Source organism: Cricetulus griseus, chromosome 3 (genome assembly GCF_003668045.3).
Source record: "Cricetulus griseus strain 17A/GY chromosome 3, alternate assembly CriGri-PICRH-1.0, whole genome shotgun sequence".
Lineage (NCBI taxonomy): Eukaryota > Metazoa > Chordata > Mammalia > Rodentia > Cricetidae > Cricetulus > Cricetulus griseus.
This window is the reverse complement of record NC_048596.1, coordinates 171,078,087-171,101,662: the sequence shown is the minus strand read 5'-3', so window position 1 is coordinate 171,101,662 and position 23,576 is coordinate 171,078,087. Positions and strand designations below refer to the sequence as shown.

At 51.0% G+C, this 23,576-nt stretch overlaps 2 protein-coding genes across 3 annotated transcripts; one reads left to right on the top strand and one right to left on the bottom strand.

Moving 5' to 3' along the window:
- The first annotated feature begins 1,462 nt into the window (after positions 1 to 1,462).
- Positions 1,463 to 13,417, top strand: LOC100766625 (docking protein 4). Its single transcript, XM_027405665.2, has 9 exons — positions 1,463 to 1,652; positions 6,402 to 6,626; positions 9,817 to 9,924; positions 10,081 to 10,195; positions 10,464 to 10,583; positions 10,691 to 10,880; positions 11,509 to 11,647; positions 11,801 to 11,921; positions 12,013 to 13,417. The coding sequence occupies exons 2-9, from the start codon at positions 6,561 to 6,563 to the stop codon at positions 12,129 to 12,131; spliced, it is 978 nt and encodes a 325-aa protein (XP_027261466.1). The 5' UTR covers positions 1,463 to 1,652; positions 6,402 to 6,560; the 3' UTR covers positions 12,132 to 13,417.
- Polr2c (RNA polymerase II subunit C) lies at positions 13,334 to 20,882 on the bottom strand. 2 transcript variants are annotated; one of them, XM_027405667.2, is made up of 9 exons: positions 20,724 to 20,881; positions 20,577 to 20,626; positions 17,947 to 18,015; positions 17,760 to 17,812; positions 15,959 to 16,087; positions 15,584 to 15,635; positions 15,199 to 15,367; positions 15,006 to 15,080; positions 13,334 to 14,261 (listed from the first exon to the last, which is right to left on the bottom strand). In XM_027405667.2, the coding sequence occupies exons 1-9, from the start codon at positions 20,807 to 20,809 to the stop codon at positions 14,117 to 14,119; spliced, it is 828 nt and encodes a 275-aa protein (XP_027261468.1). In that variant the 5' UTR covers positions 20,810 to 20,881; the 3' UTR covers positions 13,334 to 14,116. The 2 variants fall into 2 exon arrangements, with proteins under 2 accessions (XP_027261468.1, XP_027261469.1); XM_027405668.2 differs by lacking the exon at positions 13,334 to 14,261 and adding an exon at positions 14,718 to 14,896 and having other exon boundaries at positions 20,724 to 20,882.
- Between the last annotated feature and the right edge of the window lie 2,694 nt (positions 20,883 to 23,576).

The following is a 23,576-nucleotide window of genomic DNA, read 5'->3' as shown; positions in this document are numbered from 1 at the left end:
AGCCCCATGGCCTACCTTGCACATAATGCATTTCAGTGACAACCCTGGGGCATATTCAGGGTACAGGGCTGAATCTCTGATGTCCTGGAGGCATCCATGCATTGGTGCTGGGTTCCTGGTTCCTTCACAAACTAGGCTAATCCCTCATAGACAAGGGTTAAACTTGGGCATTTTCATTTCTCAGGATTTCAGTCAATTAGGGATAGCCTTTTGTTTTGTCTTGTACTTATGGCTTAAAGTAAGGGTCCTAGCATGTCAGCATTTGACCGAAGCACCTGGAGAGATATTGAACAGATTTTGCAAGCAACTCCCACAAATTCTGATTTCACACATTTGGAGTGGGGTATGGAACTTGTTTCTTGAGAGCATCCAAACTCCTGGTTGAGAGACCATGCTTTTAAATCTACGGATGCAGAAGTGTGCAGATGTAGCCTGGCATGGTGGCAGCAGTAAGCCCAGTATCCAGAGGATGGAGGCAGGAGGACCCTGGGCTGGGGAGAGGGCTCAATATGAGTTAAAGCAAAGTACAGAGGGGTATATGTTTGTAACCCAGCACTGTGGGCCTGAGATAGATCCCAGGGCTTCATGGACAACCAATGCAAACTAAATTGCAAAGCTCCCTATCTCAAAATGCAAGGTGGAGAACTAGCTGTCTGGAAGACGCACACTATCAGACTCTGGCCTCTACTCATGAATACACTGCCCTGCAATACACTACACACACACAGGCACTCACGCCTGCATGCACACACACACAACCTAGTTTCAAAAAATCTAAATAAATAGCCGGGATGTTGGTGGCACACGCCTTTAATCCCAGCACTCGGGAATCAGAGGCTCGGGATCCTTGTGAGTTCAAGGCCAGCCTGGTCTACAGAGCGAGTTCCAGGACAGACTCCAAAACTACACAGAGAAAAACAAATAAAAATCTAATTAAATAGATAAAAGTAAATAATAAAAAGTAAGTAAAAATAAAGTGTGATGATGTAGTCTGCCCGAGCTTGAGGGGGGAACAGGTGAGAGCAGCTGAGTGTGTGGTTGGTGAAGTGGAGCCAGGTCTGGGCAGACCTGGGCAGTGGCAAAGGGTGTCACAGGAAGACAAGGTAACTTGGTATTGACTCTTGAAGTGGGGAGGTGAGGCTCAAAGGCTGGGAGTTGATATGGGGTTCACCTCCAGAAGATACAAGGCAACGTGAGTTTGAGTTTTGGAGCACAAGGAAGAGTTGGTGTGACTGAGTGGGTACTAGCAGTGAGAGGAGGGTTGGGTTGCCAGGTGGAAACTTCTGTCCTACAGTTCGGAGGAATACGGCGTTGGCGGAGCTCCGGGACCGGGCGGATCTCCCTGGTGGGGCGTGTCTCCGGGGAGGGGCGTGACAGCGCCTGCGATGGGTGGGGGCGTGTCGAGGGCGTGGCATGGCGCCAGGGCGGCGCAGGGCGTGGCCTCAAGGGGCGTGGCGTTCAGGGCTCAGCAGAACCGGCTATCTCCCGAGACTCCGCTGGATCCCGACCTGACCGCTGCGCCTCGCTCCAGTCTCCAGCCCGAGCCGTGAGCCGCCACCCCGCCGCCACCTCCAGGCTGCGCCGAGACGCGGGCATGAGCCCGCCCTGTGACTCGCGGAGCCAGCGTCCCCGGCCCGGGCCTCGGCGCTCAGGTAAATAGGGGAGTGTGAGGCGGGGAGGGGGTCCCTAGGCCGCACCAAGCTTTGAGATCCCAGCGACGCTCGCCCTGCGGCGCCCTCGGTCACCTCGGGAACCTGCGGACTCTCCCACCACGAGAGTGTCTTGCTTTAAAGGAGGAGGGCTCAGATGCGCCCCTCGAAGCCAACGGGACCCCGAAACTCCCTGAGCCGTCCCCCACCCAGCTCCTATCTCTAGGAAGCCCAGGTCTGGACCTTAACTCAACTTGCACCTCCACGTATCCCATCAGAGCAACCCAGATCCCCGGTTCCCTTAGCCTCTTTCCGGAAGCAGCCTTCCTCGCCTTCCTGCTCCCCAAATTCCAAGAGACTAACCCTTAAAGCCTACCGGACTTGCAAGTGGTTTTCTTATTCATTGCAGTCTCCCGGGCCAGAACTAAAAATCTTTCTCCTCTGGCTCTGGGATTCTGTCCACCTTCCTCCCTTGGAGACAGCTAACTGGTTTCTGTCACTGCAAAGGGACAGGAGCAGAGCCTTGGGGCTCTGTGCAGCCTGCCTGCCTGGAGCTGTGGGAGCAGAACAGTTGCCAAGCACTTGGATGGAGGGCTGGGGTGGAGGGCTTTGATAAGCCAGGACAGCTAGGGGCCGGGTGTCAGCTCCAGCACATTCCAACAGCCGCCAGGGGCTGTGCTTCCTGCACATTCCTTGCCGGCCCTTTTCGAGGGAAATGTGGCTGCTGTGTAGGCATCCCAGGTGGATCCTGGAAGCCGTGTCCCTCTCACTCTTGCTTTTCTCTGTTCCCCGGGTGCTGGGTATTCCTGGGCAGGGCAACAGGCTGAGCGTGACCTCATCCAACAACCCCAGCTAAGGTGGGGACTCTAGCCAAGCTCAGAGACAGTGTCAATAGCAGCACTAGTTCCCAGAGGCAGCTTTGAACCAAACTGTGGATCGTGGACCCCACTGGTTCTCCAGGTCTCTTGGACTTAGCTGGTCCTGCCAGTTGGCACTGAGATACAGAGAAGTGAGAGCCTGCTGCTGCTTGCACACTCTGGAAGCAGAGCTAGATAGAGGTAGTGAGGGGGGGGGTAAAGGATGGGGACAATCCTAGATAAAATTAGTGTCCCTCCCTAGATTGGGCACCTACTCTGTCCTCTGTCAGTGTCGTCGTCATTGGGATGGAGCTATAGCTAGACTGAAGAGGCTTGGACATCAGGGTCATTGTAGGTGTCTCTTCATGACCAAGTGATAGAACAGGAAAATCTCATTGTGACCGTAACAATGGATGTTGTGAGACAGCTAATTAGCAAGTCCAGGGTGTCAGGAGGGCCTTTAGGAGGAGGCAGACCTTCAGCTGAGATCTGAATGAAGCAGTGGAATATACTTGAGACCATGGGAGGAAATTGTGTTAGAGGCAGAAAAAAGCAAGTGCAGTGAGCTTCCCTGAGGAGGCATTTACATATTGAGAAGTGGCAAGGTAGCAGTGGTGTAGGGCATTGGGCCATATTCCTGGGCACCATGAGTGTTCAGATGTCCTGCCTCCCTGATGCTCCTCTGCCCAGTTTAGTATTTGGCCTGTCTTTGTGGCTCTCGTTGGACAGGACCTTTCTGGGGCATGGGAATCTGTGGGAACACACCCTGCTGGCCCTAGACAGCAACCACAGAAGGATGGGGGCAGCAGGTAAGTAATGGGGAGAGTTCTTCATGCAGGAGACAACCCACCTGCAACCAGATCTGTGCTGTGAGGTGGAAACAGATGAGTGACAGTGAGATGGTCTGATGGCTGATCTGCAGCCCTGATCTGTCAGGTGGGGCAGCATGGCCAGGCAGGCAACACTCAGGCTCTGCCACTGGTGGAGGAAGCCCCCTGTGTTTGTTCTAGAGCCAAAGTCTCCAGGACAGATTCTGGGAGGGAGCACTCAGTGCTGCCCATGGGGCAGGTGGGTAGGAGGGGTCCCAGGAGGCCCCCAGCATCCTCCTTATGGGATGCTGTCCTTCTTGGGGAGGGCAGTAATGTGTTGTCCAGTTTGGCTCTTTTTGGTGGCCTGGCATGGGCAGTTACTGTCCCACCCTTGGGACATTGGTACCAAGATAGAGGAGAGGTGTATGTGTGGGCTTATCCCTAGAACCATGAAAATGTCTACTGGAAACTCCTCTAGCCATCTAGGTAGCCATCCAGTGCTCAAGGGCTTTATGCCCAAAGCTAAGGGTGCTACATCTCAGGTCCTGTCACATTTGGAGGTGTCTGTCCCTTGCAGGCCTATGAGAGGCTGGTGGTGGCCATGGAGGGACAAGGGCTTTCTCACTTCCCCTAGTTCTTGCCTAGTGAACCTTTGAAAGACCTTCTTGGGGCAGGTTGGAGATGGCTATTTAAGACTGTACTCCCTCTTGGCAGGGGGAGGGGTGGACATGGATCCCTTTCTCGGTGCTCCCTTCTCCATCCTCACCTTCCCAACCCTCTTTACACTCCGTTTGGGCCCTGGGTCAGTATTTGCTCCTACAACCTAACTGGAAAGTGAATGAGACCAGAGGCCAGAGCAGGCTGCCAGGTCTTGGGCTCCCCCATAAATGTTGATTTTCAGTGGTCCTAGGGCTGGATATTCTGTGGACAGACACAGCAGGAAGCTCTGAGATCTTGGCAACCCATTGGCCCATGGGTTGCACAGGGGAGATGGCTGATGGAGCCAACAAGGAGTGGCCTGCACTGGGCATATGGAGGCTGTGGGTTTATGCCTGGCAGGAGGGTCTGGAGCATGTACTTACTTCTGGCCTCACTTCCTCGTTTAAAGTAGAAAGATTGGCCTTGAACTTGTGTTTTTCCTCCTCCTCTTTCTCCCTAGTGTTGGGATTACAGGCATATATCACCACATCCTACCCAGGTCTTTTAGCGGGGGTGGGGGGGCACCTAATGTGAAAACTGAGGGATTACACAGTTTCCTAGAGTCATACTGTCTGGGCCACCTTAGATGAACCCTGAGCCTAGTGGCTTCTGGTAGGCAGGTTAGGAAACTGGCCTTCAGTGCTGTGGACTGACTGCCAGGGGTCAACTTGCTAGTCCTTTTAGGAGGGTACTTCATGGAGCCAGTACTTGGTCTTGGGACAAAACAACCCCAGAGGCGGGCAGTGGAGACAGAGATGGGAAAATGACCCCTCTCTGGCTGCCAGAGCCCAGGTGTGACAGGATTGGTGAGGACAAGACCTGGGAGAGGCAGAGCACTTGGCTGCACTTGCTGTGGGGAACATCCTAGACATGGGAGCTGGAAGAGATAATATAAAGGGCCAATGGGACTATCACTGTACACAGGAGAGAGGTAACTGCTCTGCCCCACCTCTTGTTTGCATGTGCCCACTGGGGTGTCCCATCTGTTCCTTGTTAGGGACTCAACAGACAGGCCTCCAAGAGATTAATTAATGCCAAGATGCTGACGTACTGAGATTTGTGCTTGCCCTAGGGCCCCATCCTGGAAACACAGATGTCCAGCTGACTCCAGAAATGCTATTGCATTGCTACCCAATGTTCCTGGAGATGTGGGGAGCCATGTTGCTAGCACAGCCTTGACTCCTGAGTGAGGCTTCATAGCAGAGAAAGCTTAGGTGGTAGTAGGCAGCCAAAGGGGACTACAGGACAACGTTCCACTCAGGAGCTTCTCATTCCTCGTTCTCTGTATCCTGGGCTTGCTGTGTGACCTTAGGCTGGTAACTTACTCTCTCTGGGCAACTTTCTTTTCCAGTGTACTAGAGTATGAAGGTGTAAGATTGGGTCACTGCTGAGATTGCCTGGGTCTGTGTTAACAGATCCCAAATCTCCTCCTGCTATCTCCATTTTTCCTGCATTGCTTAGGCTATATCCCATGCCCTGGGTCATCCTTCCTATAATTAATACCTGACCATGCTCAGGACATGACATTGCTTGCCTTGGCTAAACCAAATGGCCTGTTGGGGCCATGGCCCCACCCTCAGGCTGGGCTACTCCTCCTAGCTCAGGGCCAGGGTAAGTGTCTACTTCCTCAGAGGCCACAGCCTACAGTCCCACACATTCCTCAGACTTATCTAGGGGCCCCACCCCCTGGACTCTGCCCTCCTACCTAGGAAACACTAGCACCCAGAAGAGCTATCCAAGAGTTCAGGGGCCAGGGGCAGGTTCTGAATGGCTTGAGCTGGTGACTCCCAGCCTCTCATCAGGGCTGGAGAGAACCAGGTATAGTGTGGTGGGCAGAGCAGGGCTTGGGGGCTGTGAAACCAAGAGTGCATTGTCTTTAACCTGGAAGTGCTGGCTTCTGTAGATACAGGACCCTGGGCCATTTCAATCCTGGAAGTTCTTCACTGAGATTCCAGTACCCAGGATCTGGTTGCTCTGGCAAGTTGCTTTAAGTCTGCCCCAAAGTTATAACAGGATGGCCAGGCTCTGCCAAGCTGAGGGGCCAGGCTCCTCCAGAGCCAGCTACCTCTGGTCCCCCCCTCCTTTTTTTAAACCATTACCTCCATAGCAAGCAGAACGGAAGCCAGCCAGCCAGCCAGCCCAGGAAGGGGTTAACTGCCAGCCCCAGCCTTGAGGGAGGGGACTGGGCTGGACCATTTTCCTGCTCTGCCTCCACCTCGCTTTTCCTGAATGGTTCTGCCGTCCTGGGGTGGGGAGGAAGGGAAGGAGGAAGGGCGGGCAGGCAGAGGGAGGGAGGAGTGTGGGAAGAGGAAGGAAAAAAGACCGAGACAGCCAGGGGGAGAGAAAGATGTCACTGGCTCTAATCTCCCTGTCATTTGGGTTTCTAGCAGGAGCTGGGCAGAGGAGCTGCTAGAACAATGCTGAGGCGGGGGAGGTGAGGAGTGTCTTGAACAGGTGATCAGGGAAGACCAAGACACCTGGGCTTATCACCTGGGCACCCCTCCCGGCCTCAGCCCAGCCGGCACTCCAAAGACAGAGGGGCAACCATGGCGACCAATTTCAACGACATCGTCAAGCAAGGCTATGTGAAGATGAAGAGCAGGAAGCTCGGGGTGAGCTACCCTGGCGGGGACCCTTGTCAATAAACAGTACTGAGGATGGGTCTGGAGGTGCGGGTGTGTGAGGGCCCGCCAGCACTGGGTACTGTGTGGTTGTGGTTCAAGGCTTCTCAACACTGGCTGGCCGGCATGTGCCCAGCCAGCCTCTGCCTACTGCATCCCTTGCCCCAGCTGGGCTGGCTGGCATCCCAGCCACTGGACCAGTAGTGGTAGCTGACAGTCTGGCAGAGGCATCCCTGCTATTGTTGAAGTTGTGGCCACGGCAGTGGCAGCAGCGGAGGAGGTGCCAGCAACCACTGGGTAGCAGGGTAGCAGGGATGACTGGAGAGTGAGGCTGTCAGAGAGAGAAGCTTTGGCTCCTGGGCCTCCTCCCCTTGCTCCCACCCCTTTTTCCTCCCTTTCTTGCCTTGCTCCCCACCTCTTCTGTCCTCTTTTCTTTGAAGTGACCTCCCTCCTACCCCCCCCCCCCGCCACCACCACCACCACCACCACCGTGCACCCACCTCTCAACATGTTCTGTGCCTGGACTTACATATTTTAGGTGGTTGTTTTGGGTGCTAGAGAAGTGTGTTAGAGGAGGAGAGTAGCTTGTTTGGAGGTAGGGGTAAGGGATGGGGGCGGGGCAGAAGCTGACACTTCCCCTGATGTGTGGGTGAAATGGCCCTTGCTCTGGGATAGGCTGCTTTCTTTGGAGTTGCTGGCATTGTTGCCCTGAGCTGGGGCTTGGAGGGACACATACCCCTACTCAGCCCATACAGGTTTCCAGCTGAGGAAAATCCCCTGGAGGCTGAGTAGGACCCCAGGGTCCCTCTGACACCTATGTTCCCTTGCCCATCCCCTACTTCCAAAGAGAGGCTTTTCCCAGCAGGAAAGCAAGCCCTGGTGACAGGTGACTCAAATCTGTTTTACCCAGGCCTCCTGTCCCTCCCTGCTACCTTGATGGGTTAGGCTCCAGGCTTCCTGGGCTAGCCTGAAGGTGAGGAGATGCCCAGGGATCACCTGGCTTCTTCAGGACCACCTTCGAGGGCGGTGATTCTTGTTCCTCCTGCCTTTCTGGGGATGTCTTGTTTCCAGAAAAGGGCCAGCAGCTCACTGCCATCAGCTGGGCCATCAGTGGATTGAGGTAGGGCTGCTGGGCCTGTTTGGCGTCTCACTGGCCCAAGCCTGGTAGAGACCCTGCTCTATCTGAGACAGAACAAAGAGCAAGGGTGAGGCCAGGCCCAGAGGCTGGGAGAACAAGGACCTTGCTTCTGCCACCATTCCTTATTGCCATGCTTAGATCCAACAAGTCCCCAGGGGCTGGCAGAGCTGAGGCTCTGTCCAGGACAGGGCTTGCCAAGAAAGCACTGGCTATAGGGCAGTCATGTAGGGGACAGTGTCAGTCCTGTTCCCAGGAGATTCCCAGACCCCAAGTGGAGAGTGGACAGACCAGGGGAATGAACTGGCAGGTGGGGTGTGGCCTGGCCCAGACTGGTGTCTACTCTATCCAGGGACTTCTACTCTCCACAGACCTGAGCTTACCCTGCTATCATGAGGGGCTGCAGTTTGCAGCTGCCCCAGGCAGTGTTCTTGTCTGTCTCCAGAGAGCAGGGGTGGGGGTGCTGAAAGGAATGGAAAAGAGATAGAGCCTGCCCTCCCCTTCTACCTGCCAGGGCCTCCCTCCCTCCCTCCCTCAGCAGAGTAGAGCCTGGCAGAGTGCTTAGGAAGAGCTGATCAAAGACCTGTGAGAAGTGAGGAGAGCTCTTGAGTGCATGGCTCCCTGGGGTTGTGTGAGTGTGTATCTTGTAACCAGGCAACCAGAGTGCTGGGGAGGGGGGCAGGCCTCTACTCCCATGTTGCTGCCTGCTGGGGGCTGGGGTGCTTGGGTAGCTCCCTCCCATTCATTTATATATCCATTCATCCATCTGCCCATCTTCCTGTCCACCTTGTCCTTCACATGGCCACTCTCCTGCTCAGCATAGCTGTCAGTAATTGCTAGCAGGTCTAAGCAAAGAGTGTGAGAATATGGTATACATGGTTTCTGCTTAAAAAAGTTCAAGTGGACAGACCAGGGCTGAGCGAGGGACAGGGGTGCAGGGGCAGACACGCTTCCCAGGGTTCCAGATAGGAGCTGGAAGTGGCCCAGCTCTAGCTAGGAGTTCCAGGGAGGGGGACTGTCTATGTCCATTTTGCTCTGTGACTTGCCTGCCAAAAGCTTGGTGTACCTATGGCATAGACAGAGGAGGTAGCTGAGTTGGTGGCCAGCCCTTGGGACTGTGGCCCAGTGGCCTCCTCCCCTCCTCTGCTCAGCCCAGACCCCCTTTAGGACCCTCCTGTTTGCAATGCCTGGGGAATAGGCCTGCCAGGCTTGAAGCCTGCTGGCAGGAGCTGGTAAATCCATCACAGACCGGCTAAAGAAAGCCAGTAGGAGAGAGGAGCCTTACGGTTTATGGAGGAGCCTTTCATGGTGTCTGATAGGCCAGCTTGTCTCTGGAGAATAGTCACCTCCTTAGGAGTTTATGAAGCTCTGGAGAAATCTCAGTGGCCTGGAGCACAGGGCATTGGTTGGGACAGGCAAGAGACTGCTAAGGGAAGGGATTGTGCTGTGTGGTTACAGCTAGTTCTAAGCTCTGCCCCTTTACCCTCTGTAGGCCTCTGGTCCACAGAGGGACCCCCCTGTGGCACACTGTTGGTGAGGGAAAGCCTGGGAGCAAGAGTGATGCCCCTCATGCCAGAGCCATGGTAATGCAAAGCTGGCTGAATGCAAGGGGCCACTTCCTGTCCCTGGGAGACCCTGTGTGGTGGCCAGATCGGTCTGTCCTGGGGTGATGGGTGTGTCTCTGTCTTAACAGGAGCTCCACCTGTTAGGTCCTTCCTCTTTGCCTTTTTCATGGCCCACTTGCCATTGAAATGGAGGCAGCAATAGAACTGGCTTCAGCCCTGACACTGACTTGCTAGGAAGCACTCCACAGATGCTCCTTCCATTACGCATCACGTTCAGCGCACGGAGGATCACAGAACAGCTTAACAGAGGATCATGAACACCTGCCTTGGCCATTTGAGGAAGGCTGCCCCTCTGGTGACTGCTGTAGGGCAGTTACCATCTCCAGCTTTTCTCTAGGCTGGGTTCCAGGGAAGGATGTAGCACTGCTCCCCCAGGAGCCTGGGGTCCAGCAGCAACCTGACCTCTGTTCTTGACCCACAGATATACCGGAGGTGCTGGCTGGTGTTTCGGAAATCTTCCAGCAAGGGGCCCCAGCGGCTGGAGAAGTATCCCGATGAGAAATCAGTGTGCCTCCGAGGCTGCCCGAAGGTTAGGGGCTTGGGCCCTAGCTCCCCCCACCTGTGAGCAAAGATGACTTGCTGAGTTCTGAGGTCTGAGAGTACCTTCCTGGGGGGGCGGGGCATAGCTATGGGAGGTAGGGAGAAGTGCCCCAGCCGGGCTAAGCCTCTTGGGATGTCCTCCCAGGTGACTGAGATCAGCAATGTCAAGTGTGTCACACGGCTTCCCAAGGAAACCAAGAGGCAGGCAGTGGCTATCATATTCACGGACGACTCGGCTCGTACTTTCACCTGTGACTCAGGTGAGGCCCCAGGGCTGCAGGCTCTAACTGGTCTCCTCAGGCTGGTAACAGTCAGTGGTCCAAGCAACGGGGTAACAGCAGGGCCAACCCTGTTAGGAAGGGTGGGAGAGATATGTCCCTGGTGGAATAGGTCCCCAGACTGAGGTGGGCAGGCAGGCAGTAAGGCCTTGCCCTCCCTACAAGGTGCAATGACTTAAGCCAAGGTAGACTGGGTGGGCTGCTGGGGACTCTTGAGTTGGGAGAACTATGAAGTACAATTTCTCTCTAGAACTGGAGGCAGAGGAGTGGTACAAGACACTGTCAGTGGAATGTCTAGGGTCACGGCTCAATGACATCAGTCTGGGAGAGCCTGACCTCCTGGCCCCAGGAGTACAGTGCGAGCAGACAGGTGAGGCTGATGCTGGGTCTCCTGGTGGGGGAGGGGAAGGGGGAGGGGGAGGGGGAGGGGAAGGCAGGGCCCTCAGTTAGCCCTGCTGTCATCCTGTGCTGCTACAGATCGCTTCAACGTCTTCCTGTTGCCCTGCCCCAACCTGGACGTATATGGCGAGTGCAAGCTGCAGATCACCCACGAGAACATCTACCTCTGGGACATACACAACCCCCGCGTGAAGCTCGTCTCGTGGCCTCTCTGCTCCTTGCGCCGTTATGGCCGAGATGCCACACGCTTTACCTTTGAGGCGGGCAGGTAGTACCCTCTTTCCTCCCATCCTATCCCACACGGCCACTATGGAGACTGCTCTCTGCATGGCATTAGGCATACTCACTCATCAGCACTGTAACGGGGGGGGGGGGGGGGAGGATATAATGCGTCAGTTTTACAGAACTCAAGGCCCGAAGAAGTAATTATCTTGTAACAGGCAGGTAGAGTGAAGCACAGCTCCCTGGCTCAGCCACTGCTGCCTTTGTGACGGAGGCCTCAGTACCAATTTCCTATAGGGGATTTAAAAAGCGCCCAGCCTGATAGGGAAGGCCCTTGCTGGGACTCAACTAGCCTGCTTAGACTTCAGCTCTGACCACCCTCTGTGTAACCTTGGCTGAGCTACTCATACTGGATGCTTTAGTTTCCTCTCCTGTAAAATGTGTGAGGAAACTGTTCAGTGTGCAAACCAGAAAAGCTCTTGGTAAACTTGTGCGAAGCTTTCAAACCTCTGCTGGGTATGTAGTAACTACTCAGCCCATGATTACTATGGCCAAGCCTCTGGACCCAGGCCATCTCTGAAGGCCGTGGTACAACCATAGCTGGCATATACAACTTGCATAACCGCACAGTGAAATTTCTGACACCTTGTCCTCCTTGCTACCTGTGTCCTTAGGATGTGTGACGCTGGGGAAGGACTCTACACCTTTCAGACACAGGAGGGGGAGCAGATTTACCAGCGGGTTCACAGTGCCACCCTGGCAATTGCTGAGCAACACAAGCGGGTCCTGCTGGAAATGGAGAAGAACGTGAGGGTGAGGCAGTGGCTGCTGCTCCAGGGCACTGGGAGGTGGGGCAGACATGCCAGCTAAGTCTCCACCAGCATGTTCGCAGGTGAGTCAGGCAGGACCTTGGGCTAGCAGCAGTGTCCCCAGAACTAACACTTGGGACCCTTCTCTGTGCCACAGCTGCTGAACAAGGGCACCGAACACTACTCATATCCTTGCACACCCACCACAATGCTGCCCCGCAGTGCATACTGGCACCATATCACAGGGTCTCAGAACATTGCTGAAGCCTCCAGCTATGGTGAGTTGTTGAGTCCCATCCCTGTGAAGGCCTCTTGGTCAAGGGTCTTTGGTCCTGGATTCAAATTCTGAGCCTGCATCTCTGTCCACAGGTGAAGGGTATGGGGCAGCCCAGGCCAGCTCAGAAACAGACCTCCTGAACAGATTCATCCTACTTAAGCCACAGCCCAGCCAGGAGGACAGCAGTGAGACCAAGACTCCTTCTCAGTGACAGCTGGACTGGTGGGTGCAGATGATTGCTGGGCCACCTGTTGGAAGGCTAACTGCAGCAGCCCATGGACAGCCTTAAGGAGCTGTTGGCCACAAGCCTGAAGAGAGCAAGCTGTCCCTCCTTGCCCTCAAGGGTGAGGCTGGACCTCAGCACATGGCTGGCCACACCACCTGAGCATGAGGGGCTGGAGCCACCGTGGGACTATATACTGTTGATGGTTTTAATATATATTGCTTATGACATTCTGTATTAATGAGGCTTCCCTTTATCCCTCCCTAACACATACCCATTTTTAATTCCATGACCAGGCATGGTCAAGGCTGTTTTTGAGTAAGAGGGCAGCCGTTCCTGTCCTCAGTGATACAACTCTCCTGCTGCCAAGACTGTTTGAGCTGCCAGGGTCAGAGGAGGACAATCAGCCTGGTGCTGTCTGCGGGCTCTTCCTCAGAAGTCTAAGGGCCAAGATAGCAGGTAGCTTCTGTCTTCTGGGCCAACAGAGACACAGGAAGGACCCAAATGTCACTGTACCATTTGGTAGCCTTGCCCTTAGGAGTTTTAAGCAGAGGTGGCAGCTGGTTTTAAAATGCACTTTCTGCACTGGCTCCTTCCTGCTCAATAGGCTGAAGATGTCTTCGGGCGGGGCACCCATTACCTCAGCAGTAGAGGATGGCTGGGCCAGCCCAGAAGGCTGCAGCAGGATTGCTGTGGGGAGCACCTTGCTGCTCCCTTTTACTGAGCGGGGGTACAGTGCTCCATAAGGGGAGTCACTTGCCCTGGGCCAGCCACCCCAGGCCAGATTCTAAAACCAAGACCTTCCCCTCTTCCCACAAGGTGCTGAGGCTCCCTGCTGAAATGCAATTAAAGCAATTGATTTTTTAGTGCTGGTATTTATTGACTACCGTGCAGAAGGGCTATCTTTCTATTCACATCAAACCTTTTGTTTCGTGTTTCTGTTTTTTAATACTTTAGGGTTCTGATTTGTGGGAACAGACCTTGTAAATAACCACTGTTGACATTTGTGGCAGGATGATAAGGAGGCTCCCTCCCAGAGGGGCCCAAGAGCCAGGGAGGTGACTCGGCCAGCCCAGCTCTGACTGACCTAAGCAATGAGCACCCAGAGGTCAGCTAGTCTGTAAAAGAAATGGGCCCAGATCGAGAGGGAGGCAGAGCTGGCTCAGTTAGCAGCACGATGACGCATGAAGGAGATTATGTTGTGCTCTTTATTGCCAAAAATAAAAACTTGTAAAAAGACAACTATTGTTGATCAATAAATATCCCTTCCTTTCTGTGCTGGTGTGTGCTTTTCCCCAGGCTGCCTGAAAACCACTATGGGCAGGTCTGTTCCTACCTGGAGACGTGCTAAGGGAAAGGCCTGAACGTCACTAAAGAGAAAGAAAAGTTGTCTGCCTCCCACCCCCACCCCCAGAGTCAGGCCAGAGTGTCAAACAGCAAGTTTACCCATGGACAGAGTATAGCAAGGGTCTAATACTAGTCCTAAAAAGTGACATTTTAGCTTAGGGTCACCTGAAACTTCAAGTACCAGTAACTTGGCCCTGACCCTGGGAAGGACTTGAAAGGTCACAGGCTGCTTCTATGAAAGTCCTAATACTCAGATCCAACACCAGAAGCCTAAGTTACAGCTGTAAACTCCTTCCTTGGGTAGAGATTTAAAAAGCTGGAGTGACCAGATGTCTAGGTCAAGTGGTTCTCAACTAGGAAGCAATAAGGCTCCCTAAAAGTGAGCTAGGAAACGGGATGGAAGGGGTAACTAGTGTTCTAAGGAATACCATGGTGATCAACAAGGTAGGTTCCAGAATGCTAAATGCCTAGTGAAAAACTGCTCTGTCTAACACCAGTGAACCCCTGGCAATCTCTCCGGTGACGTTCCAGGCAGCTTGAGCAGCTGTAGTCCAGAGCCTAGAAACCAGAAGGGCTCCCAAGACCGTAGACCTTGAACCCAGTCTTCTGCAGCGGGTGAGCTATGGTTAGTTTATAGTAAGCACATCACTCTGGATCTCATGGCTTAACTGAGTCTGTAAATCACTCAGCTTCTTCTTTAACCCAGAGAGGGCAGAGAGGACAATGGTTTCAGGGCGCAGTGAGCCACAGGACTCCACATTGTAGTAAAACCTGAGAGACAAGAGTAGGGTGAGAGCTGTCTCAAGGCAGGCTTCCCTTCTATCCTGTGAGATGTGATTTCATTTCTATGAGGCACTTATCTTGGGACAAGGCTGACTTCCCTTTACCTAAAAGGTCTTATGCAGAGTGGTCCAGATCCACTTTGAAGTTCCTCAAGGAAGCTACAGCTACTTCAAAAGAGCATTGTTAAGCTGAGTGGTGGCGTCGCACGCCTTTAATCCCAGCACTTGGGAGGCAGAGGCAGGCGGATCTCTATGAGTTCAAGGTCAGCCTGGACTACAGAGCGAGTTCAATGATAGCCAGGGTTGTTACCCAGAGGAAATCCTGTCTTGAACCCCTCCCCGCAAAAGAGGGCATTGTTGAAAAACTCTAAAATGACTGTGTATGTGCAATTCTACACCAGAGAGAGACAGCAGGAAAAGAAAAGAAATCACACATGACACTGGCTGCAGCTCTTCAGCTCTCAGTTCTTCAGGGCAGGGCTACGCACAGTCAGTTCTGCTCTGGTGTGAGCCCCAACAGGCAGGCCAGAAACAGCATGAGGCAATAAAAAGGCCCCTTTCTTCATGGTGACCAGAGAGGGATGAAGACCAACTCAGAATGTATATATGAATTTGACAGTTCTCCTGTCACATGGGAGGCAAGGAGGGGGGTTGGATAACAGCTGTGATTGCCTAACAGCTTCCCAGACCTATATTCTTACAATTATAGTCCCAAGCAGGACCGGGTTCTTACCTCTCTGGCTTGCCGTTGGGGTCATAGGGAGCCTGTGACTCGTCCTCATCCAGTTCGGAGTACTCACTCTTTGGCCTGAGGGTAAGCATGGGTGAAGCACAAGTGGTGACTTCTGCTTTTAGCAAGGCCCTCGGAGCACCTCCCTACCCCTCATTACAGCCAGTGCTAGTGCCCCTTCCCCCACAGAGCATACCATTCCTCAGGCTTGGGATACACCGTGTGCCTAAGTGCGTTGTCTGGATCATATTCAAAAGCTACCCCTGCAGTGGGGTTCCACTTGGCATGCTCCTTGCCAAAGCCCTTCTTGGCATAGGCTCGAAGTCTCAGCTCCTGGCCCTTCCTCAGCTTGACAATAAGGATGTCTGCAGGGAAAGGTGAGAATGAGCCAGGAAACAAAAAGCAGCCAGTCCTCCAACTTCTGACCTGCAGTCCTAGATGAAGATAGCCCACATCTGGGTAAACAGTCTAAAGATGAGCGACAGAGACCAGGCAGCTCAAGAGGGTGCATCTGGCCTCTGCACTCTCTGGCCACAAGCATGTTCACCCAACCTCCTTACTACCCTGCCCCATCCTCTTACCATCCTGCTCCACGTAGTCATTGGGGTCATTATCCCGGTTCCGGGATGTCACCTGTAGGAAGTCCAAACAAACCTCTCAGTCCCCTCTGGCAACTGTCTCCCAGTAAATTCTGGCTGTAGTCTGTCAAGCCAGGGAAAGGAAGCCTGAGACGGAGGTGGCAGAGTTGTCCAAACAGCCTGATGGCCTTTAAGAGGGTCTAGAACAACATAGGGCACCTAGCACCAATATGGCTCTGTTCAAGCACTCAGGAACCAGCATTTCCAGGTGGCAGTTAAAGTAGATGGTCACTGGACAGGTGACTTTATGACATCTCATAAAGATCCACTCCAATCTGTCCCACTTGAAGCCAGAAAGGGAGAAGCAAAGGCACTTACCGGAATAACCCGGGGGCTGTTGGAGATGAGATCTCGAGAGGTAACATGACGAGTCTGATCTTCATTGCACCTCACGTCAAGGGTGAATTCCACAGAACATTCAGGGCAGAACTCTTCGCACGTGCAGTCCTGAAGGATGGGCAGTAGGAATAAACAGACCAGACTCCCTGCTTCTACTGACCAGCTCCTTTCAGTTTCTTCTTGGCAATAAGGGGCCGACCACAGTCTCAGGCCTCTTCTGGGCTGTGACATCTGGTACACCATCCTCATGGTTGCTCAAGCTTATGGACATGCCATCTACTCACTGACAACTACACTTCCTTGCCATGGCCATGGCTATAGGCTACCACTAGGGGGCACACTGCCACAGATGACCAAGGTGGTTATGGGACTATAGTTTCTACCTGCAGTGATACTCAGACCAACTTGGGAATTACAACGAGCAAGAACCTTTCAAATTCTAGATTACCCGGAGTGGGGAGTCCTCATGTGGCCCAGGCTGGCCTGGAATACACTACATAGCTGAAGATGAACCTTAAACTACAGATCCCCCCATTACTACTTCCCAAGTGCTAGGGTTATACAGGCATTCAGCTAATCTTTACTTCAAAACCTCTTACAGAAAATTTCACCCATATACAAAAACATAGAGGACTGATTGCCACTTATCACATACCCACCTTCCAGCCTCTTAATTATCAACATCTGCCATTCTTTGGGGTGTTTTGTACATTCCTAGACAGGGTATATCTCACTAGGTAGTCTCCTAAATAGTGGGATACAGGCATATAGGATTACAGCACATTGACATGTGCTCAAGTATTTACAGGAGAAAGCTCAGGATGCTTCTAACTTATTTTCTAAAAGGTTAGGGGAAGATAACACTATATAAGAAATGAGGCAAATGTAATAAAACATTAGCATTTGGTAACTACAGAGGGGAAAAAAGGGGGCATTTTATTAACGTTTCTCAGCCAGACATGGTAGTACATGTCTTTAATCCCAGCACTCAGGAGGCAAAGCAGGCAGATCTCTGGGAGTTCAAGGCCAGCCAGGGCTACATAGTGAGACCCTGTCTTAAAAAAAATAATAAATAAATAAACAGGGTTGGAGAGATGGCTCAGAGGTTAAAGAGCACTGACTGCTTTTCCAGAGGTCCTGAGTTCAATTCCCAGCAACCACATGGTGACTCACAACCATCTGCAATGAGATCTGGTGCCCTCTTCTGGCCTGCAGGGATACATGCAGGTGGAACACTGTAATAAATAAATCTTTAAAAAAGATATAGAAAAACAAAACAAAATAACAACAACAAAAACCCACCCTCCAAAAACAAATGTGTTTGGGGAGGCAGGTCTGGAGCACTTGCTGCTCTTGCAGAGGACCTGAGCTCAGTTCCCTGAATCTACATCTAGCAACTCACAATTGCCTGTAACTCTAGCTCCAGGGGCTCCTCCAGGGGCTCTGCTGGCCTCTTTTGACCTTTTCCAGTACCCTAACCCATCTGCACACACAATACAGAAGCAGACATATACACACATAAAAGTGAAAAAGCTATCTTTAAAACGAGAATTATTGGCATTCCAGGGTGTGTCCCCTTCTGTGAGGCACACTGATAAGATGCCTGGATGTGCTGAAAACACATCAGAACCAAAGATCACAGTATTAAGATATCACTTCCACAATGGCTTTCTAAACTATGCTATAGTCAGAACGTAGGAAGAAAGATTTCTGGGAGAACTAGTCAGTCCCTCCTGAACCCCCCTTCCTGTGCCTCCAATCTACCCATCAACACACATACCCGGGAGTACTGCAGCTTGTCCACAATGTCATCACTAGTGAGGGGGATCAATCCTGCAAGACACAGAAAAGTTGTTTTGTAGTACAGCTAAGCCATCACAAGAACCTACAAGTAAGTCCCTCAGGCTGGGAAAGGAGGTACCCCCCCTTTAATCCCTTCCACTTCTCAATGCCCTGCCCAAACTTACCAAGCCTGTGAGCAATGAATTCATCATGAAGGACTGAGGAATTGGCATCAATCTGAACCCAGTCAATGGCTGGAAAAGGCAATCAAACAGCACAAGTGAGACCAACCACCATCTGAGAATCTGACATCCTCCAGCATCTCCAGACATACAGCCCTGTTCTCAAGACTTAAGTATTACTTAGTGATCAGCACTTGGAAGGCAGAGTCAGGCAGAACTCTGTGAATTCTAGGACAACCAGGGCTACAAGAGAAACCTTGTCCTGAAAAAAAAAAAACCAACTAACCAACCAACCAACCAGCCAACCAACCAAACACCCCACCCCACCCCCCCAAAAAAAACCAACCCAACCAACCAACCAAATTTATAAAAGAAAGAAAAGAATCACTGTTTTTAGGGTTGATGGTATCCAGGCCAGGCTGCCACAGACTGCCTCCACAGGGCTAGCTCGAGGTTCAGGCAGCCAATTTAAACAAACCACACACACATACACACCATACCTAACACCGTGCTGCCTCCAGTGAATTGGGTATAGGGCTTACTGGTACCATAAAAATAAACATTCACTTAGAGAGTATTTTAGGAGTGTAATAATTAGGGAATTGAATATTTCCCCAAAGAGCACTTTAAATCTGCTATATTCTGTTACTATCATATCCAAGAACAAAAGCTATTTGGGCACTTAGAAGTTGGGGGAAACATGGGTTGGAGGGATGGCTCAGTGGTTAAGAGGTTCCCAGCACCCATGGCAGGTGGCTCACAACTGCTTGGAACTCCAGCTCCAGGGGAATCTGAGACCCCCTAGTCTCCTCTAGCACCTGCCTCCACCTGCACAGACCCACACACAGAGACATAATTAAAAATAATTTAAAAATTTAAAGTTAGGGAAAACATCATAGAAGCAACACTGCTGTGATCCACATCTCATTTTATGAAATAACCAGATCACCCCTTAGAATTTCAGTGTTACTCTCATCAGTGGCTGTTCACTGAACATCTTCAATAGGAAGCAAATACTAACAATAAAACCCAATCCCTCCCATTTCATTGCTCGCAGAATAAGACTATGTGCTTACAGAGGCTTCACTTAAATATGTACCTAGTCATTCATAAGCAAACACCTGCATGTAAACAATGAAATTCAGAAACCAAATGGTGTTAGAGCCCAGTTCTCAAATAACCGGCATGGACACATGGAAAAGAGGTCAGAAGACCAGACAATGATAGGCTCAACCTGCTCTGCCCTGCAGTACTTCCTCAACCCAAGCAAGGGCACACATCCAAGCTTTCCCATGCCTTTATTCTACCTCCCCACCCTCCCACACCCTGGCAGGTGAAAACTCCTAGCCTCTAAAAACCTTGTGTGTCTACAGATGCTGCCACTCCCTCCTTTTGAGCTCCCTCCCTCCCTTCCTTCCTTCCTTCCTTCCTTCCTTCCTTCCACTGTCTGTCTGTCTCTCTCAAAAAAAAAAAAAAACAAAAAAAAAAAAAAGAAAAAAGAAAACCTGATGAAAACCCCCCAAGACACCTGTCATTTTTTGCCTTGTGTTTGCCCATGTCTTGTCTCTACACCTAGCTTGGAATGTACATGATCTACACATGCAGAGGAAGTAAGAGATCCATTTTTTAAAAAGAGACTTTTTAAAAAGTGGTATTACAAACACACACAGAGTATTATTCAACCATAAAAAAACAAAAGTATGTCATTTGCAGGAAGAAGTCATAAAAATAAACATGCTTTCTCTCATGCGGAATCTCAACTTTTTTAAATTTTTATTTTTATTTATTTTTTGAATCTCAACTTTTAAGAAGGGAGAATTCGGGGCTGGAGAGATGGCTCATAGGTTAAGAGCACTGGTTGTTCTTCCAGAGATCCTGAGTTCAATTCCTAGCAACTACATGGTGGCTCACAACCATCTATAATGAGATCTGGTGCCCTCTTAAGGCCTGCAGGCAGGACACTGTATACATAATAAATAAGTCTTTTAAATAGAGTTCCAGGCTGCGAGATGGATCAGCAGGGTAAAGGCACTTACTTGTCAAGACTTGAGTTCAATCCCTCCCACAAGCTGTACAACCTCCACACATGCATATATACGTAAATAAATATGTTTTAGAGAAGAGAGAGTCAGAGACAAGAAAATATTGCAGGGTACTATCAAGAAGGCCGGGAGACAACAGTAGTAGGGGAATAAAAGGAAAGGATGGGGAAATGAATACAATTCAAGTACTGGGGGGGGGGGGGTCCGTGAAAATGTCCTAACGAAGCCCGTTATTATGTACAATTAACATACGTTTTCAAAAGACACCCAAATCCAACACTGACTTAAAAGTAAAGGCGCGATATCTACACGACTTCGGTAATCCCGGGTATCATCTGTTAACGAGTCCTAGCGTCTACATCCTATGGATAAGGAGGCCGCAGCTCTCAGCTCTTTGGTAGTGCTTAGTCTTAATTTATCTGTTGCTTTCGGGTAGTCAGAACTGTGCTGGGATCCACACTGCCGAGCAAGGCGCGCACCAAGGCTTGCTGGCCCCGGCGGCCCCAGCCCAGCGTGCAGCACCGCAGTGTTCTCAGCCCCCCGCCTGGGGCCGAGGGGCAGCGGCAGGGGCCCCGGGGGAGGGTCGCATACCTATTATGGGCACCTCGGCGATGAAGACCCTCCGAATGGAATTGGCCACCCTACAGGAGGAAAGCCAGACCGTGTGAGCGGCCCCGAAGCCACAGCCCCGCAGGGGGCCAGAGGACCCGCCCGCCCGCCTCTTTCCCGCCGCCTTACGCCAGGTCCGTGTTCTCGATGATGAATTTGACGTTCTCTTCGGTGAGTTCCGTGATCCGCACGGTTGGCTGGTTGGCGTACGGCATTGCGACCCGCAGCCAGTCTCCCGAGCCAGTCCCGCAGCGCGCCTGCGCCGCCACCAGCAATTTGTCGGCGGGGTCCCTGGCGCTTCCGGCTAGGCGTGCGCGCAGCGCCACCTGCTGACCGGAGGCCGAAACTCTCCTGGTCTGCGTTTTCTAACCACACTCTCCAAAATTTCTGCTTCCAAAAAGCACCAGGCCCTACACTCTTGGAATCCCCAAGATATATAGCACAAAGGTCAAAGGTACATGTACAGGGTTATTCATACCAGTGCTACTTACTTGTAATTGCTAAGAATAACTCATTAGGTAATGATGGATGGAGACTTGGTTAAACATACATACATATGGGGCTCAATGGTTAAGAGCACCGGCTGCTTTTCTGTAAGACTTGGATTGGATTCCCAGCGCCCGAATGGCGACTAATGCCTTTAACCCCAGTTTCTGGGGATCTGATGCCCTCTCCTGGCATGAAGGCACGAGGTATGCACATGGTGCACAGACATACATGCAAGCAAGACACCCGTATACATAAATAATTTAAAAAATATTCTATGCCTGTTATTCTTGGATCTGGATGTAAACAGCTCTCAGCTACTTCTCCAGCACCATGCATGCTGCCATGCTCCATGCTGCCATGATGATAATGAACTAAGCCTCTGAAACTATATGAAGCAAGGAGACATTTGACCAGTAGTAAGAGGGCTTCTCTTACTAATGTGAAAGAGAGATGGCAATTTGACACATTTGTTTGAGGGGGCATCTGCTGGTTTCTGGAAGAAGGATCAAGGTTCTAAAGATTCTCAGGGGAACCATGTGAAGATAATACAGTTCTTACCTCTCATCAAAGAAATTTTTCTTTGCAAAGGATGGAGACCATTACAAAAACAAAACATCAAGAACAACAACAACAAAAAAACCCACAACCAGTTAAAATTGCAGAGAACAAGAGACTGTTGTGTGCTCAGTCTCAACTGATACATCTGCAGCTAATTCAACACCCAAGGCTCAGGGATCCTTGAGGAAGGAGGAGTGGAATGACTGTAAGAACCAGAGGAACGTTACGTTTGCCGTGAGATTGTGTCTCCTAGAAATGTTACAAAGGCTACACACATCAAGTCTCACCAACATTACTGCCTAAATGAGGCTTGAACAACGACGCCAATGGACATGTTAACATGGAAGGGAGAGGGATCTCAACCCTACACAAAGAACCGGGGGATGCTGAAAGTGGTAGAAATAACCTTCCTCAGGGAAGAGCCCTGCAATGGGTTATCCAATATAATATCAAAAGCCCCAGGATCATATAAATACAGGTAACATTACAAGAATTGAACAGGTTGTATTCATGTATTAGGAATGTGTGTGTAACAATAATTAACAAAAAACTGGGACATGGATTTGAGAGGTATAAGGAAGGGGCAGGAGGGAAGAAAGGGAAAGGGGAAATGATGTAGTTATATTATCATTTTAAAAATAAAAAACATAAGAATAATTTAAAAACACAGAATACAACGAAACCTTTTAAAAGAATGAGGTTGTGGCTGGGTGGTGGTGGCGTTGGTGGCGCACACCTTTAGTCCCAGCACTAAGGAGGCAGAGGCAGGCAGATCTCTGTGAGTTCAAGACCAGCCTGGTCTGCAAGAGCTAGTCCCAGGACAGCCTCCAAAGCCACAGAGAAACGCTGTCTCGGAAAAAAAAATTAAAAAAAAAAAAAGGATGAGGTGTGCATCTATAGATGAACAAGAGGGCTGAAGAAAGTGACTAAGTGTGTTAAGATGATTTATATTCTAAAATGAGGGGCCAAGTTCAAATCCTCAGATCTCATGTAAAGCAGGGCATGGCAATGCAGCTCTGTAATCTTAGTGCTCCTTTCAGTTGGAAGGTGGAAGTTCTCAGCCAGTTAGATGATGTACAAAGAAAAGTTCTCAGGCCAGTTAGATAATGTACCTCGACACAAACAACAAAAAACCCACACCTGAGCTAACTTTAGCAAGAGTGCTAACACACACACACACACACTTCAGCAAGTGCTGAAACACGCACACGAAAAACAAAACACATGTCTTTTATTACATGTGTGTATGTACACAATGGTTGTCGACACATGTGTGTGAAGTCAAAGAACAATGTTGGAATCAATTCTCTCCTTCCACCATGTGACCCCCTGGGACTGAACTTAGGATGGCAGGCCTGACTGCAAGTGCTCTTACCACTGAGCTGCCTCAAAGGTCCCCAAAGTATACTTCAACAATGCCCATGTGTTGAATGATACACTTTCAATGTACTTCTGAAGTAAAGATATAATGCTCTCCACTTCTACAGATCTGTGTAGTTGCACCTGAAGCATTTAAATGGGCCTCAAAAAAGTGGCTCACACAGAGAAAAGAGGCCCTTAAACAGAACCCTGAAAGAAATGCACTCAGAAGGCAGAAGTTACCAGAGAATAAAGAGTTTGCTGTAACAGGGGTGACATTTCTTCCTGAGGTAGAGGAAGGCATTGACATGGGGGGGGGGGCTGCTCCAAAGCATACACCATCCCAGTGAATTATAAATCATGCTCGTCTGCAGAGTGACAGGAATGCTACAAAGGATAAAGTGTAATAACCACGGCAGTAACTTTATGGGATGGCAAGAGGCATAAAAAAGTCAGAGTTACAGAAAGAGTCCGATAGAAAACCCAAAGACAAGATCTGATTGAAACAGGAGAGTAGCACAGAAGACAGTGCTCACCATGGGCTTCAAGGGAAGCCCAGCCAGCATATGGTCTGGA

Bases quoted from the DNA above. Each gene is read 5' to 3' on its own strand.
- Polr2c (XM_027405667.2), bottom strand. From the start codon at position 20,809: ATGCCGTACGCCAACCAGCCAACCGTGCGGATCACGGAACTCACCGAA. The intron at 15,368-15,583 runs GTAAGAGGATGG...CTTTCCCTGCAG, and splicing joins TGACTACGTGGAGCAGGATG to ACATCCTTATTGTCAAGCTG. The intron at 15,081-15,198 runs GTATGCTCTGTG...GCTTACCCTCAG, and splicing joins TATCCCAAGCCTGAGGAATG to GCCAAAGAGTGAGTACTCCG.
- LOC100766625 (XM_027405665.2), top strand. From the start codon at position 6,561: ATGGCGACCAATTTCAACGACATCGTCAAGCAAGGCTATGTGAAGATG. The intron at 10,881-11,508 runs GTAGTACCCTCT...CTGTGTCCTTAG, and splicing joins TTTACCTTTGAGGCGGGCAG to GATGTGTGACGCTGGGGAAG. The intron at 11,922-12,012 runs GTGAGTTGTTGA...CTCTGTCCACAG, and splicing joins TGCTGAAGCCTCCAGCTATG to GTGAAGGGTATGGGGCAGCC.